Source organism: Pelecanus crispus, chromosome 6, assembly GCF_030463565.1.
Source record: "Pelecanus crispus isolate bPelCri1 chromosome 6, bPelCri1.pri, whole genome shotgun sequence".
NCBI classification, from domain to species: domain Eukaryota; kingdom Metazoa; phylum Chordata; class Aves; order Pelecaniformes; family Pelecanidae; genus Pelecanus; species Pelecanus crispus.
This window is the reverse complement of record NC_134648.1, coordinates 48,148,620-48,165,604: the sequence shown is the minus strand read 5'-3', so window position 1 is coordinate 48,165,604 and position 16,985 is coordinate 48,148,620. Positions and strand designations below refer to the sequence as shown.

The 16,985-nt window shown below is 46.4% G+C and overlaps 1 protein-coding gene across 1 annotated transcript in view; it reads right to left on the bottom strand.

The window, feature by feature from the left end:
- Nucleotides 1–16,985, bottom strand: part of IFT43 (intraflagellar transport 43) — a 45,208-nt gene that overhangs the window by 3,522 nt on the left and 24,701 nt on the right. The window contains exons 5-6 of the mRNA XM_075713046.1: nt 12,786–12,818; nt 12,223–12,269 (exon numbers count right to left, since the gene is read on the bottom strand). Of these exons, the coding sequence (XP_075569161.1) occupies nt 12,223–12,269; nt 12,786–12,818 (80 nt within the window). The remainder of the gene's footprint in view (nt 1–12,222; nt 12,270–12,785; nt 12,819–16,985) is intronic.

Genomic DNA, 16,985 nt, shown 5'->3' with positions numbered 1-16,985 from the left:
CTGGAATGGCTGATGTCTGGGTCACTGGGTATTCCCAGCACAAGGACTACGGCTACTCCACCTAAAAAGGGACGCTAGAGAAAAAAGAATGGAGGAGAGGAGGAAGAACTGGGTGCACACTGAATCCTGCTAAAAGAGCAAGGCTCTGAAAGCATTGCATGCATTTTGATTTGATGAAGTCCTGTAAACAGTTGGAGACTGAGAGCGCAAAAACGGAGAGAGAAGAGGTAACTGGAGGCACAAAGCAAGGACAGAGTACACCAGCACAGAGCTCCTTTAAAGATTCAAGGCCACAAAGGCTCTCCAGAGACCCTGAGCCCTCAGACTGTGGAGAAGCTGGTGGTTTGGCTGTGGGAAGAGGTTTCACTCGCACAGTGTGCAGATGCTGGAGCAAGAAGGCTGCTCCCGGCTCTGTCAGCAGCATGGCCACGCTACTGCTGGATGGCAGCAGGTGGCTGGGCCTGGCTTTGCCCTGTTTTGCAGCCCAAACCAAGATGAATATTCAGGAGCTGGAGAGACGTTCCCACCTGTGGCGCTCAGGGCTCCGGGCAGGGTCTTTCTGAAAAGCCGCTTGCCTAGTTGCCTGTCAGAGCTTCGCAGGCTCTCAGCTGCTCTCTCCCGCTGAACGTCCACTGCGCATCCCCCCGGCTCGCAGGCCGGCGGGGCAGGCGGCCGCCCTTGCCCAGCTGCGGCAGGACACGGGTCAGCCCCGGCCTTGGCGCAGTGGCCGTTTGGAGCTGGCCACACAGTGGGATTTCTTGCTAATTGGCTGCCTGGCGGAAGGCTGAGCGGGACAGGGGCTGCTGCGAGAGCCTGGCCACAGTGAAAGGCAGTGACAGCTTGGCTGGCCTCAGCAGAGCTGTGCCTTCTAGCTCCCCAGCCGCCCAAGGGGCAGGTGCCTGCAGAGCAGCTCTCCAACTACAGCAAACTTCCCAAAGACATTTAAAGGGAAACTGCAGCAACAGGCCCCCAGGCTGTCCCTTAGACGGAGGAGGCATATGCAAGAAATGCATCACCAGTGCGTTGCCAGGCATTTGGGGCAGATCTGTTCCTCCTCTGCTTGTAGGGACAATACACAGAAGAAGCTGCTATCCTGCTGGCTCTTTCCTGCAGGGGCTCCCAGCTCTTGGTAAAACTTGTACCAAAATGCAATTACGGGACAAAAGCATTTCCATGGACAGACACACTGACCTGTGGAGACAGCTGGTAAAACCTGCTCAGTGGTAATGTGGGAGAAAGTCCCGGTATATAAGCAACAAATACCAAGGAGGGAACAGACTGGTGGGACTGATCCAAGGGGAGGAATGAAGCACTGTGCAGAGCTGCCCTGTTAGGTCCATACAAATGAGCATGGGAATGAGAAACAGTCTAATCTCTCCTGAGCTAATTTACCCTTTTCAGCAGGAGACTGTGAATGTTGCTCAGCAAACACAACTAAATGAGTAACTACCTGGGAACAGAGCTGCCCTTGCCCACGGAGCAGCATTCCCTGCAGCAGAAGGGAGTTTCTTAGTGCTCCTTTTGGCAGCTATTTTTGGGGTCTCCTGTTCCTGGTTCCCTTTTCCTTTTGTTGATCTCTTTTTGCACTACAGAAAACTGTGAACTTAAGGTCCAGATCAGTCATGCCTCTTGCATTTTGCAGGTTCCTAAAGAGTCCTGGATTTGCCAGTGCTGGTTTTCTCTCATTGCCATTTAATTCCATGGAGACATTCCCAAACCCCTTGCAGAGCGCTACCTCTACTCTGTATTAGCAAAATCCAGTCAATCACATAGAAATTCTTTCCAAAAGAAATTCAAGGCTCCAATATTTTATAGGCACTTTGAAAATATTTCAGACAGAAGAGCTGGAAATGCTCTGGGGGCTCCTGCCAGCCCCTCCAACAAAGGCCAGCACATGCTTGTTCTTACTGCAAACTGCAGATGATTTTGTCCATTTCTAGGCAGAAGCAATGCCCTTTAGGACTGTCAGAGACTGACAGGAAACAGAACAAAAATGTCGCAAATTGTAAGAAAATATCAGCTCCCCAGGCTAACTACTATCAGTGGCAAATCAGCCCTGAAATATCTGGGTCTTTATTTCACTTGTTACTTGTAATTTCCTCTTCCCTCTGCCAATTTCCATGGTGCCACCTCTCTAGAATCCCTCTCCCTTCTCTCTCTGTACAGTTTGCAAAGTGTCTCAGTTCTCACATTATCACCAAGGACCCAACCTTCCCCCTCACTCAGTCTCCAGCTCCTTAATTGTTTTTGTTGCTCTTCTTAGGACTCGTATCTTTTTTTCCAGTAAGCTCTGGTAACGCAGCCAAGTCATGGCACTATGTCAGCTGCAGAGGGAAGCACATGGGCTGCAAGAGTGTAGGCATATGCTTTACTTTCAATACCCCCATTAGCTACAGTGAGGTTACTTACATATAACATTAGTACAGACAGAAATGTTCACAGGACCACGTCCTCCCAGTCTCACACTGCAGCACTCATACAGCTTTTTCCAACAAGGTTACACTATAAACCCACACTCAGTGTACTTCATTCTGTGACCCACTTTTTTTCCCTCCTGCTCAGTGCGAGGGTTACAGATCATTTTCCATCACACTGATAAGCCTGTGGTTTTGGTGCAGAATCTTGACACATACTTTACTGTCCAGGCTCTCATGCCTGAATTCAGTGCCCAGGTAGGTAAACTTTAGAAATGACTGCACGATGTACCTACATGCTAGGAAGCTGCCTCTGTGCAAAAGGAAACACCTTCACGAACACCAGGTCGCTGCAATGAAGTGAACAAATGGCCTGTGTGTTACAAAAAGAAAATGTTTTGCAGCTGAGAAGAAGGGATAACTTCAAAACCTTGGAAACAAAAAGTGATTCTCTGCAGTCTAGGGGTTTTTTTTGGAGGGGGGAGCTGCATTTTGGAGGAGAGAGCAGCTTCCACAGTCTTTAATATCAACTGATTTTAATCAGTAGGCAAATCTCAGAAACAACATGAAAATCTTACAGCTTCAGCTGTTCTTCTCCCACTTTCCTGCAGACTTTGAAATCAGAACAAACTGATATGATACTAATAGTAAGAAACATTAAAATAAAGGTTGAGTTACTGGTAAAAAGTACTAAAAAGGGGAACAAATTGAGTACAAACCACCTTACCAACCTTGGTCTCCCAGCTGGCCTCTGAACACCATGCTGCAAGGTACTGTTATCTATGCCACCTCCCTCAACCAGCCTCCCCAGGCAGAACTCCTCTGAATCTCTGTTTCATATGGTAGACAACATTCCCAGAGTGGGTGCTCCTAAAAATGACACTCACTCTCCTCCTGAGTATCCTGCTTTCATTTTAGCTGAAGGGAGGGGAGAATAGGTAGACACACACATCAGGTAGTGTTTTACAAGCAGAAGAAATGAGTGTATGCAACAGAAGATGGGAGGTGGGGAAATAAAAACTCAGTGAATGCAGCGACCTTAAAGAGGAATGGATGAGGCTTCTCTTTATGGCTCAAAATGACTGGGAACAGGGTAACACAAAGCCTTTCCCTACGGATTTCTGAGCCCATAAAGAAACAAGATACTGGCTTTAGAAACTGCTCACAGTAGAGATGTGAAAAACTGAGTGAGCACCAAATGCTAGATGACCAGTGCAAACTCCCCTCCATCTCCCAGATGATGGTGAACAAGAGTGAACAAAGAATGAAACCAAAATGAGCGTATCCATGGAGAAGTTATGGTGGGGTACGAGACACCAGTACCAAATGTTGGCTAACAAGGGACATATATTATACTGCACCAAACTGATTGTCTCAGAACATCTAAGTCCCAGCATATAAGAAAGTATTTTTACTATAATAGCTGGACTGAGCTAGGCCTTACAAAAAAAGAGCTTCATGGCTAAGTTATGGCAAGACACCAATAGCATAAGGCAGAAGTGTGAGGATGGTAGGAGGAAAAGATGGAGGGGGAAGACTGAGGGTGACCCATGCTACATGCAGATAGCCAAACAATAAGCAAGGAATAGTATCTTTTTAAGTCATGAAAAAAGGAGGGCTTTTTGTGTTCATATTAAAGTACATGCAGTAACCATCACTTTTACCTCTTACCAAATAACTTACTGACAGCTGAGGAAGACAACCACAGAAAGCAACAAGCAGGAGGTGGAAGAACCTGCACCACCCTAATACCCAGTTGCTCCTGCAAGTTGGTGAGTTGCACTTCCCTTCCCCAGCAGAGCTGATTTTTGGTTTAGTAGCAACACCTGCAGGCTGGGTCACTTAAAATCCTGCAAGCTCACAGTAAGATCTGGTCCTAGCCCCAGAGAACTAAGTTATCTGTTAGATACAAGACAGCACGTAAGTGGGGACAGACAGAATCTGTTCAAGGTCAGGCAATAAATCAGTGGCAGAGCTGGATCTAGAAACTATGTCCCAGGTCAGGCCTGCAGTTAGTCAGCAGTGTGGTTCCCACTTTCTCCCTGAGCAGCTTTGAGAGTCTCCTGAGCCAACACCCCAAAAAAATTACTCCATCTCACACAGTCCGATTTGCTTCCCCCAACTGGGTAAGCATTTCAAAGGCCAGTTCAGAATGTGCACTCTTGCAGTGGGGACCGGGCTGACGTCCCTGTTGACACACCACCATATCCACAGAACACAAAGAGGGTAGTGGCTTCTGGAGCTGGTAGTCCCCTGCCACTAAGCAGGCATAAGAATGAAACTGACTTTAGTTTAAGTTGCTTGCTCATAAATTGTAAAACTGAAATAATTACAATATCTCTGCTGCTGCAAAACTTTGTTTTACTGAATGCTGTTACCTTCTGCATCACGTTTAGGGAATTTTAAACAGGCAAATGGAAGAAGGTCTGATTGAAGATGAAGTTAAGTGAAAGAAATTGGTCTCATTTAGCACATGACAGGATTCATCTGTGTTCCCAAGTCCACTGAGGTAGCATCATGGGCGTTTCATATTCATGAGCTGCTGCGACACTGTGTCCCCTCATTTACAAAGCACCGTGTTCAGCAAATTCTGTCCCTGTGGACACTCCGTGCATTTCATGGTCTTGTCAGAGAGACATCAAACACTTCAGTAACCAAATACCAGAAAATGGCTTTAATTAGCGCATCTCAATGCAATAAATAATTTTTCTCTCTAAGTGGAAAAATGGAGAATTAAAAAAAAGACAAGAAAAAAGTGGAAAGCAACAGGCAAAAAAAAAAATCTTCAAAAAAACACAAGGAACAAGGGACACAGACAGCTTCTGCTGAACACACAAACAAGCTTGAAGCCTCTTGGAAGCTTTCTCAGGAGACCAGCAGGCAAATGGAGAGGATAAAGAATACTTCTTTGGATGCTTGGACATTAATTTCATAGGGATGCCTTTCCCTGACTGAAATTGCCCTGCCAGTAGGCCAATACGGAACAGCATACCTGCCTGATCCATGAGCAGGGAGATGAAAACAGTAGAGTGAAAAGCAGGCAGTAACACAGCTATAGGGCACTGCCTTAAAAGCTGAGACGAGCAGAAGATAACCTGAGTGTCCCATGTTCCAAAGCACCCTTTTGAGAAGAGAATGGTAACAGCACAACCTGGCCAAGCTGATGGGAAAGGTCACCCAGTAAGCAGGTGCCAGAGGATTCACAGGATCTAGGGGAGAACATGCAGCAGATTCAGCACTGACCCCCCAGCCTTGCCTTAAAAGATTATGCATTTGCCTTGCATCAGACAAAATAACTTTTTCTTCAACCACCAAGCTCTGATGATACCGTCAGCTAGACGGATGACTGGCTGGGAGGTCAGGTAGTCCATGAGACACTCTACTTGCTTCGATAGTGTTGTGCTTTCACAGGCTGCTTGGCGTGGCATGGCTTCTTCCTCACCTGAGAGCTTGCTGGGGACAGGCATCAGGCATATTTAGGCATCAGGCATATCAGGCTGCTACTGACACAAAGCCTCTGCCAAGTTTCAACCACTGAGAAGTGTGAAGAGAGACAGGGCACAGAACAGCCCTGTCAGATGAGTTGCTGGGCTCAGTGCAGGGCTTCAACAGGCAGTAATCCATGGCTTGCTTTGTGCAAGAAGTAGGAGCAGACACTCATGGCTTTAAAGATGAGGAATCTCTTAATGCATAGGTTTGTTCACCAGCAGCAAAAGACAGGAGAGACTGGAGTACCTGGAGTCCACCATATTTCTGAGGTTATCAGCATTTAGACTGGTTACACACCTCCTAGCCTTACCAACAGCCCCCTGACAGAGCACTATGCCTGCCCTCCTTTTCAGTAACATCTGTTTTCCTCTTTTCAAAGGCTGTTCCCTGTTCCTTTGCAGTATTCCCCTGCTGAAACATACTCAGAAGGTGGTGGGGCAGCAGATGAGAAGGCATGAGGTGCCCAGGGAGGGTCTGGTGAACTCAGAAACACAAAACCCTCCTCAACAATGCTGGAGATGAGTGATTTTGCATTAGAGCATTACTGTGGCAGGGAAAGCAGCTTCTCAGGATGCTCCTGTGGAAGTATGTTCAGGAGCAGGCGTGTCTGATTCTATTTCATCCTCTTCATGTTACACTGGAAAAACAAGACAAACTACATTTCTTTTATGCTAAATCCTTAGGTTTTTTATTTTTTCTTATATATATTTATTAAAAAATGCCTCTTTGATCGGCAGCACCCATGACACTTCCACATCCAGCAACTCCTCAGAAGCCTCCCTCCCTCCACATAAGGCCACCGCTGCTGACAGCCAGCCGGGTTTGATCAGAGCCACTCAGAATCGGATTTTCATAAGACAGATGAGGAATCTTACTGCTGCTCTCTCTCATATCAGATGAGAAACTGAGGGGGAGGGGGGACGGGTCCTGAGGGAACAACACTACAATCAAGGGGTACGCGGTTCTCTCTCTGTCCCTCCACTGCTGCAATTTTCAAAGGAGTTTGCCTCAGGCAGTTTTAAATGATGGTGTCTCAATTCTGTAATCATCTTTCAAGAGCTTTTTCTTAAAGGGTATTTTAGGTAAACCTAGTCCGTCAACTACACTTATGGACTCACGAATCACAGACCCAATATGACTGTGTATCTACCGTATCACAGAATTCAGTGATGGAAGATGCTTAGCCAGACCATCATTTTCAGCCCCCAACAAGCTGCATGTGTTCCCTTGCAATTAAGCTGCCCACTGCCCCTTGGCCAGTGGTCTGCTGCTTCAAATAGGACTTCAGACATATCCCTTGGGACATATTCTCTGCTCCCCCCTCCCCACTGTCGCTGTCAGGAGGGAGCTTTCCTTGAACACCAGAGGCTCTAGATCACAATGCCACCAGTCACTGGAGGAGTTCAAACTGGCCTAGACCAACAACAGCTCAGTGGAAACCATGAGGCTGTGCTGTGTCTGCCCTTCACTGACCTTGTGCAGAGCCTCAAGGTAGCGTGTTAGGGGAGCAGCCAAGAGGAGGACTGCAGTGTGCTGACAGAGCCACACACAAAGTCACAGTGCAGAATCCCAGAAACTCAGCAGTCACTGTCACTCTCTGCCCCAGGACCCTCTCTTCAGCCCATTCACACCACTTCCAAAACACCATGTTTTTCACTCCATCGCCATTTCACTGATGCTCAGAACTTTTCGTCCATTTAGCTCTCCCCAAACCACTCCACCACTGCCTCCTGCACCTATGAAGTACCCACTGGCCATATCCCTGACTGTTCCTGCAAATTCCTCCCTATCTTATCCTCATGCTCAGCCAATGCAGCTGTCCTTGCAGCTCACGGCCCCTGGAATCCACCAGCACTTGGTGTGTTCTGTGAAAATAGCATCTCACCAGGGAAGCAACTGACAAACTTTATCAGCAATGATAGAGCCAACACTAACCCACACTGCGCTCTATTCTCAGCTCTGTTGGGAGCCATTTCATCATTGGTGCATATTTGCATGCAGCTCAAGAGGTGTTTGATATTTTATGGCTGTGAATTCCAGGTGCCGGATATCCTGTGAGGGCTGTCTCCCACCTGACAGACAGACATCACTCCCCAGAAGGTGTGGGGACCATGGCATATGCCCGCTTCCTCCTCTGTTGTGCACAGAGCCTGGACTCCCATTCTGTTCAAATGCAAAGGAGCTGCTGGCACACGCCAGAAGAGTAAGAAGTCCTTCTAGAGGTTTGACATTGTATAGAGAGGTCTAATCCTCAGCTCTGCTTCATTGAGGAGGCTTCCCAGCAGGCAGGAAGGCATTTTGCCTTAAGGGCACAGATCTAGTGACTGCCTCCTGGCAGCTTTCCTCACCTGCAGGTCAGGTTTGGATTGTCTGTGTAGCATAGCCAGGCTTTCATTTCAATCAGCTGTCTCATTCACACACACTATCTGCTTTACAATTACAAACCATTGTTCCTGCAGACAGAGAATCACACATCACATCCCAATCCTCCAAGAAAAGCCCTGTCCTAGGAGCTGTGCATCCCAAGGGTAACAGAGAGAAGGGGGGAAGGGACTTCTGAAGATGGGGCAATAGTCTATGGGGGAAGGATAGCTGGGAGAGAGATGACAACCTTAGCTAACAAGCCCCTGTAGAGTGCTGAGGAGAAAAATTCAAGGGCAGTGTAGTGAGGAGACAGGCATCTGGGGGGGTGCAACTCATCAGTGCAGAACTGGTGGACAAGAAAGGAACAACAAAGAAACTTTTAGCCAAAAGGACAAAGCAGTTTCCTGATGGAGGCGGGGAGGGAATGCCAGCATTTCTCATCCCAACAGGAACAGCCCTTTGTAGCTGCATGCCAGAAAGAGACACACAAGCAGAGTAAAGCCAAATGAAATACCCCAAGCAAAGTCGAAGCAGAGACTCTACTGCCCTGCTGGACAAAGGAGCAAAGGGAGGGGAAAGCCCTTCAATGTGAATTTGGTTGTTCTGTCTTCCCTCCCACCTCATGACAAAGAATAGTCTGCACTTGGGAGAAGCTCTTGGCGGCTACAGAAAAGGAAGCAGTGCTCTTCAGATAGCACTTTTAAAATTCCACTGACAGTCTCACATCTTCCATCTCATGCAGTTTCCCTGCCATACAGAGCTCAGTCACTGCTGCTCATTTCCCCTGTTGACATGGACAGAAAATTGAGCAATTACCCTTCAACTCCTCTCTCTCAGATTGCCCAGATTGCTACATACACAGCATTAAGCCCCCAATTGCCCCTGGCCAAAAATGACTCAACTACGCCTGTCCGTTAGGAATTAAACACTTTTGTGTTGCTTGTGAAGGTTTATTATTCCTGAAGTTGTGATGCATTAAACCCTGCTAAAGCAGGTTTCCCACCATGCAGAGGAGCTGGGCCCCCCCATGACAAGTTTCAGCTGGACACACATCCACCTAGCAAAGGTGAGTTATCCATTTGCTATGCCTGTGTGCTAGCGCGCACCAGTGTGTGTTCAGGAGGATGGGCGCTAAGCTCACAGTGGGTGCTGTAGGAAACCCCAATATCCATCAGCTAGACACTCCAGAGCTATTTCTGGAGAGACACTGCACTTTTTCAAAGCAGTCTTTCCAGCCTGGAGTTTTACAGGAGCAAATGGTGCTTTCAGTCAAACACATGTCTTTGCTTTCCTGTAACTCAAAACTGGCTCCTCTTTAAAGTGGTTCTCTTGTCTTGGACTAGGCTCTATGAAGAAGAAATATGGATTAGAGAAAATGAATTCTGAGCATGACCTGAGCCAAGGTACTTCACTGCTAGTATTTCAGTGGTTTGTACTGCACAGTATGGATGACTTCCACCTTCTGGGTTTCCCTGTGCAACTGTAAGGAATGGCTGAAATTGCAGATAGTTCCATGCATGTCCCTGTCTGGGCCACCCATTTACAATCTCCCATATTACTTCAGCCTTTCCACACAGCCTGCGAATCGATTGTCCTTCTCTCCCAAACTCCCATGGAGATGAGGAATCAGATGCTATTTCATGCGTGGGGTGAATGGCCGGGAGCAGTGAGAGAAATCTACTTTTATTTCTGAAACTACAAGGCATAACAAGCCCAAAAGTCTCCATTTGGATGTACAACCTACCCTCCATTCTCCACATGCCAAATTGGGCTCTCTCCAGGCCCCATGCTTTTTTAACACTTTCTCCAATGCACTCCAAACTCTGAGACTCTGGGTGTTAGTGCTGTATAAATGATCACAACTGAGCACATTTCAAATACACAAGAATACCTTTTTAAGGGCATATAGTTTTGTCCTTCATTCTTCTAATGAAAAGGTTGGATGGGGGACAAACAATGTTAATGGAATGGTACAGGTCAGCTTTCTAATAGGTTAAGGGAAGGCGATCCAAATGTATTGGTTGACAGCAGCAATCATTACACAACTGTGCCTGTTCATATTAAGGTGTACAAGCTAACACATTATGCAGCACAAAATAACCGTGACCCATCCTTGGGGATCCATATACCAATGTCTTGATTTCTGTATGTTTAGAATCTGAGCTTTACTGTTGCAGTTAAGGACACAAGCCCAAGTGCAGTCCTGTGCGAAGGGGAGGCTGATACAGCTCAACTTACCGCACAGCCACAGTGTGCTACTCCCTGCCTCCTACACTGGGCAGTTATTTGTATCTCTCCGCTTATTCAAAAAAGTAATTTTATTCAGGTTCTAGAGTTTGTTTATACGTCACTTTTCTTCACCGCAATTGCTGAGTCCACATGGAAAACTCCTCTCCCAGAATAGCTTGCTTAATCTCCCTGTAGAAATAGGACCACAAGCATGCAATGCACTGATCCATTTAGAGATTTTCCATATGCAAATTGGACCCACAACCCAGTGTATTTGACTGTACCAGAAACTGCCTGGGTAGGAACCATAACCAGATTAGTGGGATCTTTCTTCTAACACATAGATTTAATCCAAAACTGAACTCTGGTTTGCAAACCATCCAAACTGTTAATCATAGGTTAGGCATAGATAAATAAGTGAAGTGTATTAGGATTTGCCATGTCTTCATACCACATTTGGCTTCAATTCTATTCTGTATTTATTACCTGAGGTCTTGGAGCACTAAAAGTCACATGCTGCAAACATGTGGCAAGCGTTTTTATGCCTGGTTAGCAAAGACAGTTGTTATACTCTGAATACAAGACCAAGGTTCAACAAGAAGGACAGCATGTAAGCAAACAGTCAGAGCTGTTCAGAACAGACTATCAGCCTCAGTGACATACGCTGAAATTTAAGAAGCCCAAGAAACTTCCCAGGGGGAAAATTAAGTCTATTCTGAAGATGCCAATGCTATAAAGGTGCCACTTCTGGCAGTCATATGTTGCAATGCTTAATCTGTCTGGAAGACCCAAATAAGTCTTCATTTAATCTCAATAACCATACTGATGTCTGATCCTTTGTGACTCCTGGTAATTCTTCTGATGCTTGATGATATTTTAAAGATGAACTTTTTATACACTGTATAAAATTCTTAGCCCTTGAAAACTGAGGTAGCTCCTACCCCACAGTTCTCTAGTGCTCATCTCAAAATTCATACTGTGGATTTTTCCTGAGATTCCTTTTGGCTCATCCAGTCCTATAAGAGCAGGTGATACACACTATAAAGAAAACTAGTGCTAAGTCAGGAGTCCAGGAGATGTCACAGCAGCCTGTACTGGGATGGGATGGGATGGGATGGGATGGGATGGGATGGGATGGGATGGGATGGGATGGGACGGGATGGGATGGGATTACCCACCAGTGCCTATGTTTAGTTTATAATCTGTCATCTTGGGTTAGGGCAAGCGGATTTTTTTAAATTAAGAATTCCCTCACAAGAGAGACCCCAGGAGAGTGGTGCAGGTACTTGTCCTGATGGGAACAAGACAAGGATGTTACCATAAAACATAAGGGAGGCTTTAAGTAGAGCATACTATCACCTAAACTGGAGGGCAGCGGTGATTTCTTTCCCTGCTCTTAACCTTTTATTTCTCTTCTAGCTCAATTTTTGCCCCAGTCCGCTATTCTCCATGTGGAGAATGTCCCCAAAACTTTCCTTCTTCCCGAAGGTGCTTTATCATTCTGTATTAATGAAAAGCCAGAGTTAGACTACAGGTTCACTTCTTCATCCAACTCCTTTGCTCTATCTCCCTCGTTCAGCAGCTGGGGAGATGTAAGCAGCATTTGTTTACCCCCAGGGTGCTTCATTTCCTTGCAATTTCTTACAAGATGCCTCCACCCACTTTACTGGAGAACTTCCAAACACACATGAAGGCACTTCTTGCAGTCAAGCAGGTGATACCTTACCTCCTCCATCATCTGATGCCTCCAGGCTCTGCTGTCTGAGACGATGGCTGCAGCAAAACACAAGGAAGAAAGTATTTCAATTGCAAGCCCAGAAAAGCATCTTGTTGTGTCCCCTTCCTCCCCACAAGCCTCATGGCCTGTCAAGGGGAGAGTTCCCAGGTATGCTTAGCCTGCAGACTGACCTTCTTCCATGCTCCTCATTGCTGGACCCAGCAGAAATCTCAGCTTAAGAGTGCTTAAGCAAGATGCCTTGTACCTGAGAGAAACCCCTAGGCTGCAGAGAGTAGGGCATGGGGTAGGTCTGGGAGGAAAGTGGATGCTTTTTACTTTTCCTTCTTTCTGTCATATGGGAGTGAAAGAGACACTACCTACTCCATATCCAGGGAACTATAGAGTGACCAGCCCTGCCCCATCCCAGGACACATTACATGAATTCATGCCAGGCTCTGCACCCTTCCCAAGTTCCAGATCTTGGTGTACTGGTGCTTAGAGTCGCATGTCCCTTCTCCATGAGATCAGATGTAAAAGTTGTGGAAGAAGTCTCAGCAACAGTGGGAACTTACTCTTCTACTTCTTCTGCATGCTTTTTTCCTGACCTGCAAGACAAGGAAAGGCTTATGCTTAGAAAAGGCTAGAGAAAATTAAAAAACCGCACCTTTCCCTATATCACTGTTATTGTGCAAAACAGTTCTTACACCAGGTCCGATATAACACATCACACCTTTAAAGAGTTCTGAGTGACCACTAAACCAGTGTCTCGAAAAGTCCCTGAGTGCATCGGATTGAAGGAGAAACATTTGGGTCCAAAAAGACAGCCATGCCCAGATACAGCAAGAGCCATACTCCTGGTTTTTTAGCTTCTCAGATACTTTTTCATCTCCTCTGCCATCAGCTGCAAGTAAAGCTTGCCTTACCTGAGTAGAGAGGTCGGCACATTAAGGAGTGAAGAAGATTCCATACTTTGTCTGCCTACCCCTGAGAGATCAACAGGTCCTTCCTCCCCCTGGTCATGCATAAAGATTATCTGGTTACCTTTGTAGGTTAGGACCCCCACCTGAGCTGGCCAAGTCCCGGTCAGACATGCTGTTGCTGCAGTAAATCAGGGTTGATCTGGCTGAGTTAACAGGAGTTCATAATAATAACAGCGGCAGGGGGAGGCACTGGCAAATGGCAGCTCCCTTGCTCTCCACCCCAGCAAGCCCAGAAGTAATTCAGTCCCGATTAGGGACGCTTGTTCAATATTCAAAATGTAAAACATGGAGGTTGCTGAACCAGCACTTTGAAAAGTTAATTAAATGCCAGGTTTCTTTTTAGCAGATACTCCATCACTCACTGATTGCTTTGGCCATTTTGCAGAGTGAAGTTTCATCTCTATGCGTTGGGAATAAATATTCTCCCCTCCCTTGAAGTCAGGGTGCCATGACAAAGAATACATGGGTCTCTCCCCTACCACATGCACTGTCCCAGGACACACCAAGACGTAAGAGCAGTTGCTTCATTGCCTTGTGCTGCTCCTTTCAAAGCACTTCCATGAGATGGACAGGCCTCTCCTCATCTGCTCTCTGTTCTGGCAGGTTATGGTCCTTGTCTAGCTCTTCTGTGAATAACCTACTCTTCTAAGAGCAAGGAGCAGGGCACAGAGGATGTCTAGCTATGAGGAGAAGAAAGCTCCTTGCCTCCACTGCTCTCGGTGGGGTTTGCAGTCTGTGAGAAGCTAAATATTACACTGAATCAGTGATCTGAGCCCAGTAATATCCACTGCTATAATCAGAACTGCAGCCGTGTAGGTGACATCTGCATCTGGGCTTTCAGCTATATCTGCCCCCTTCTGTTTATCAGAAGAGGCAGAAGTGCAATGGACCTGGGGAATTTAAGAAAGAGCTCTTCCAGTGAGGAGTGATTGTCCAGCTCCATCCTTCTCCCCAGTGGCAGTGCAAAGCACTTTTTGTGAACCCCCTGACACTATGGAAAAAGAAAGGGATGGCTTCAGAGAGCCCACCACCAGCTCTCACTGGAGTTTAGAACCTGAGAAGGCAGAGATGGAAAGACGATACAAGATTTATCCTATTTTATGCCTCCTTCCTGCCTTCACAGAACTGTTTCCCACACCCTGTCTTCAGAGCCTTGCCCTCACTGAGCTGAAACATCCCAAATGATGCCTTTGCACAGCCTTGCACAGTGAGATGATTTCCTGAAGGTTCAATCTAGCCTCTTCTTAGCATGATTCCATTACTCTTGATATTTGTCCAGCCATAAATAACAGTCTATTCCTCAGTACTCACACTCCTTACATCTTTGCTCATCTCCTGTCCCCAGGCAGGAGTGAAACACTCCACATGTTTATACTTCCCAGGAGAGGGTCACGCCTGCTATCCCTGTAAGCAATTTCTGTTTCTTTTTCCTGAGCTCCCTGTCATGACAGATATCCAGGTGGCCCACAGGGAAGGCAGTTATATGTTAGTCCTAGAGGCAGAGACTACTTCACTCATGTTCTGAGACTTAAAGCTTTCTCAACTTTTCCTTGTTATGTTAGGAAAGGACTTACTCAGGGCAATAAGCAAATACTTTATTATGAAATAGCTGCGCTATATTGGAAAAAAATAGTAATTTGGGGAACAAATTCATAAACCAGGAGGGGATAATAGTACTGACCGCTTTAATCCCAGAGCCCAGGTGTTAGAACACTCTCCTGCCAAACAAGACAGTTCCCTCCTCTCTCTAGGGCAAGCTAAAGCCCCACGGTCAGCCCCCCCAAGGAGAACACCCTAGTCCCTGTGCCACAGGGTCCGAAGGTGGCAGTGGGTGATGCCAGTCTCTCATGCTGACATTACTGTGGTTTGTTTATACAGAGCATTTAAATACCAACAGCACTAGAGCAGGAGCTAGAAATTACTTGTTCTGTTTAGGTGAGACATCTGCTTCCAGTCACCTGTACTAGTATGTTTGTTAATATATGATTTGGAACAGCATTATTTGATGACACTGGCATTTCAAACCAGCTGATAAGCTCAGGGGTAGAGAACTATTCTGGAAATGTAGTACGAAACCTCTGGAGCACAGAAAGGAATTGCATGTTTTACACTCTCTGTGGCCTTAATGATCGAGCTATGAGGCAAAGAAGATAACAACCAGCCTATTCTTTCTTTTTTAATAAGGCTTCCTTTCATTTTGTTTGATGCCAAATTACTTTTTTATTCCTTGTTTCAGATTGGGGGCGAGGGGGAATCACAAAATATTTTTGGTTTGTTCTTGACTAATCTTTTGCTTTTTTGGCCCAATGGCATTACCTAAGTCTACCTAGCAAAGTGACCCTGAGAGAAAAGACAAGCTTTGCCTTGCGTCCTAAGGTTTTTAACACCTTCAAGGCAGTAAGGGAAGTCATTAACAGATCCTCAAAAGGTGCTCTACCTCCAACCCTGTCCATTCCATAAGCTCAGCCGAGGGTTAAGCTATACATAGAGATACTATTCCTGCACAACCAGTCACCTGCTTGTCTCTCTGCTCTCCAGGTGCTACGGAAAGCCACACAGGCATTCTTCATGAAGCTATCACAGTGCTTTAAGCATCACAGAGTACCCCTTCGTGAGAACTGGCTCAGCTTATCAATGCCAATTGCAACATGTTGAGACCAACATTTCATCCTTCAGGCATATCAGGCCTGGGTACACAGCATCCTCTTCATTCACCACATGGGCACAGCTTTCTAGTGGTGAGTGAAAGCAGACATGGAAGAAACCAGACTGTAAACTCAAGCCAGCATAGACAGATTTCCTACTCTTTTCTTGTGTTCTCAGCAACAAATGCACTGCCCTGGTTTGTTTGCTCCAGCAGGAGGCACAGCCCAAGGAGGGTTAGCAACAAATGCTTACAAAATGAGCAATTGTGTATGAACTATAGATACACCCACTCAAAGTAAGGGCAAACAAAACAATACAATCCCGGGAGCAGTGCTCAGAAATGCATTCAATCTGCTGTATTATATACCAGCCACCTCCAGTTTTTGTGAGACAGCGATACTCTGTTCCTTTCATTTCTTCTGATGAGCCCATTGCATCTGGAGGGCCAAAGGACATGGACTGACCCATCACCTGGACAGCTCCGTTTAAACTCCCTTTCATGGCAAGGCTGTCTGTGCTCCCAAAGGTAACCAAAATCCCAGAACATTCCCTCTGGCTCTGGCCAGGTGCTGACCCCCTCTCTATGTCAGGGTGTTGAATAGCCAGACCCCACGTTAATGCCATGTTCTATAACTCCTAGTACAGAATACCTGTTTCTCTCCTAGCTGTGCCCTGGGGCAGAGGATACCCATCTCATCTCGCTCTCGAGTGTTGCCTTTGCACAGTTCTGGCCAGCAGGAATCCTCCCTCCACATTAATGAGAGGGGGTTAAACCTCAAAGCCGAGGCTTCCCACACACACACCTAAGTGCAGCTGAGCTGCCTCGGAGCTGCCTGCAACTTCTGTGCTGAAGGGTGAAAGGCAGTTCTAATGTAGACATCATCTCCGTTAAACTGTTTCTTTCTCATTTAATGGACTACCACGGAGATCTAAATGGAGATAAAGTAGCAGGGCTCAGAGAACAGCCAGGATGCTATCTTTATGCAGCATGACAATGTGCAGTGGTTAATTAGACACCGTTAACCTATTTTAGCAGGGGACATAACTGGGATGAATGGGGGGAAATGTCCTTGAAATCCTTTAATGTCCACAGCTCATGAGAGCTCTAGACACACTTGCATCCGGCACCGAGCCAGTGTGCAAGTG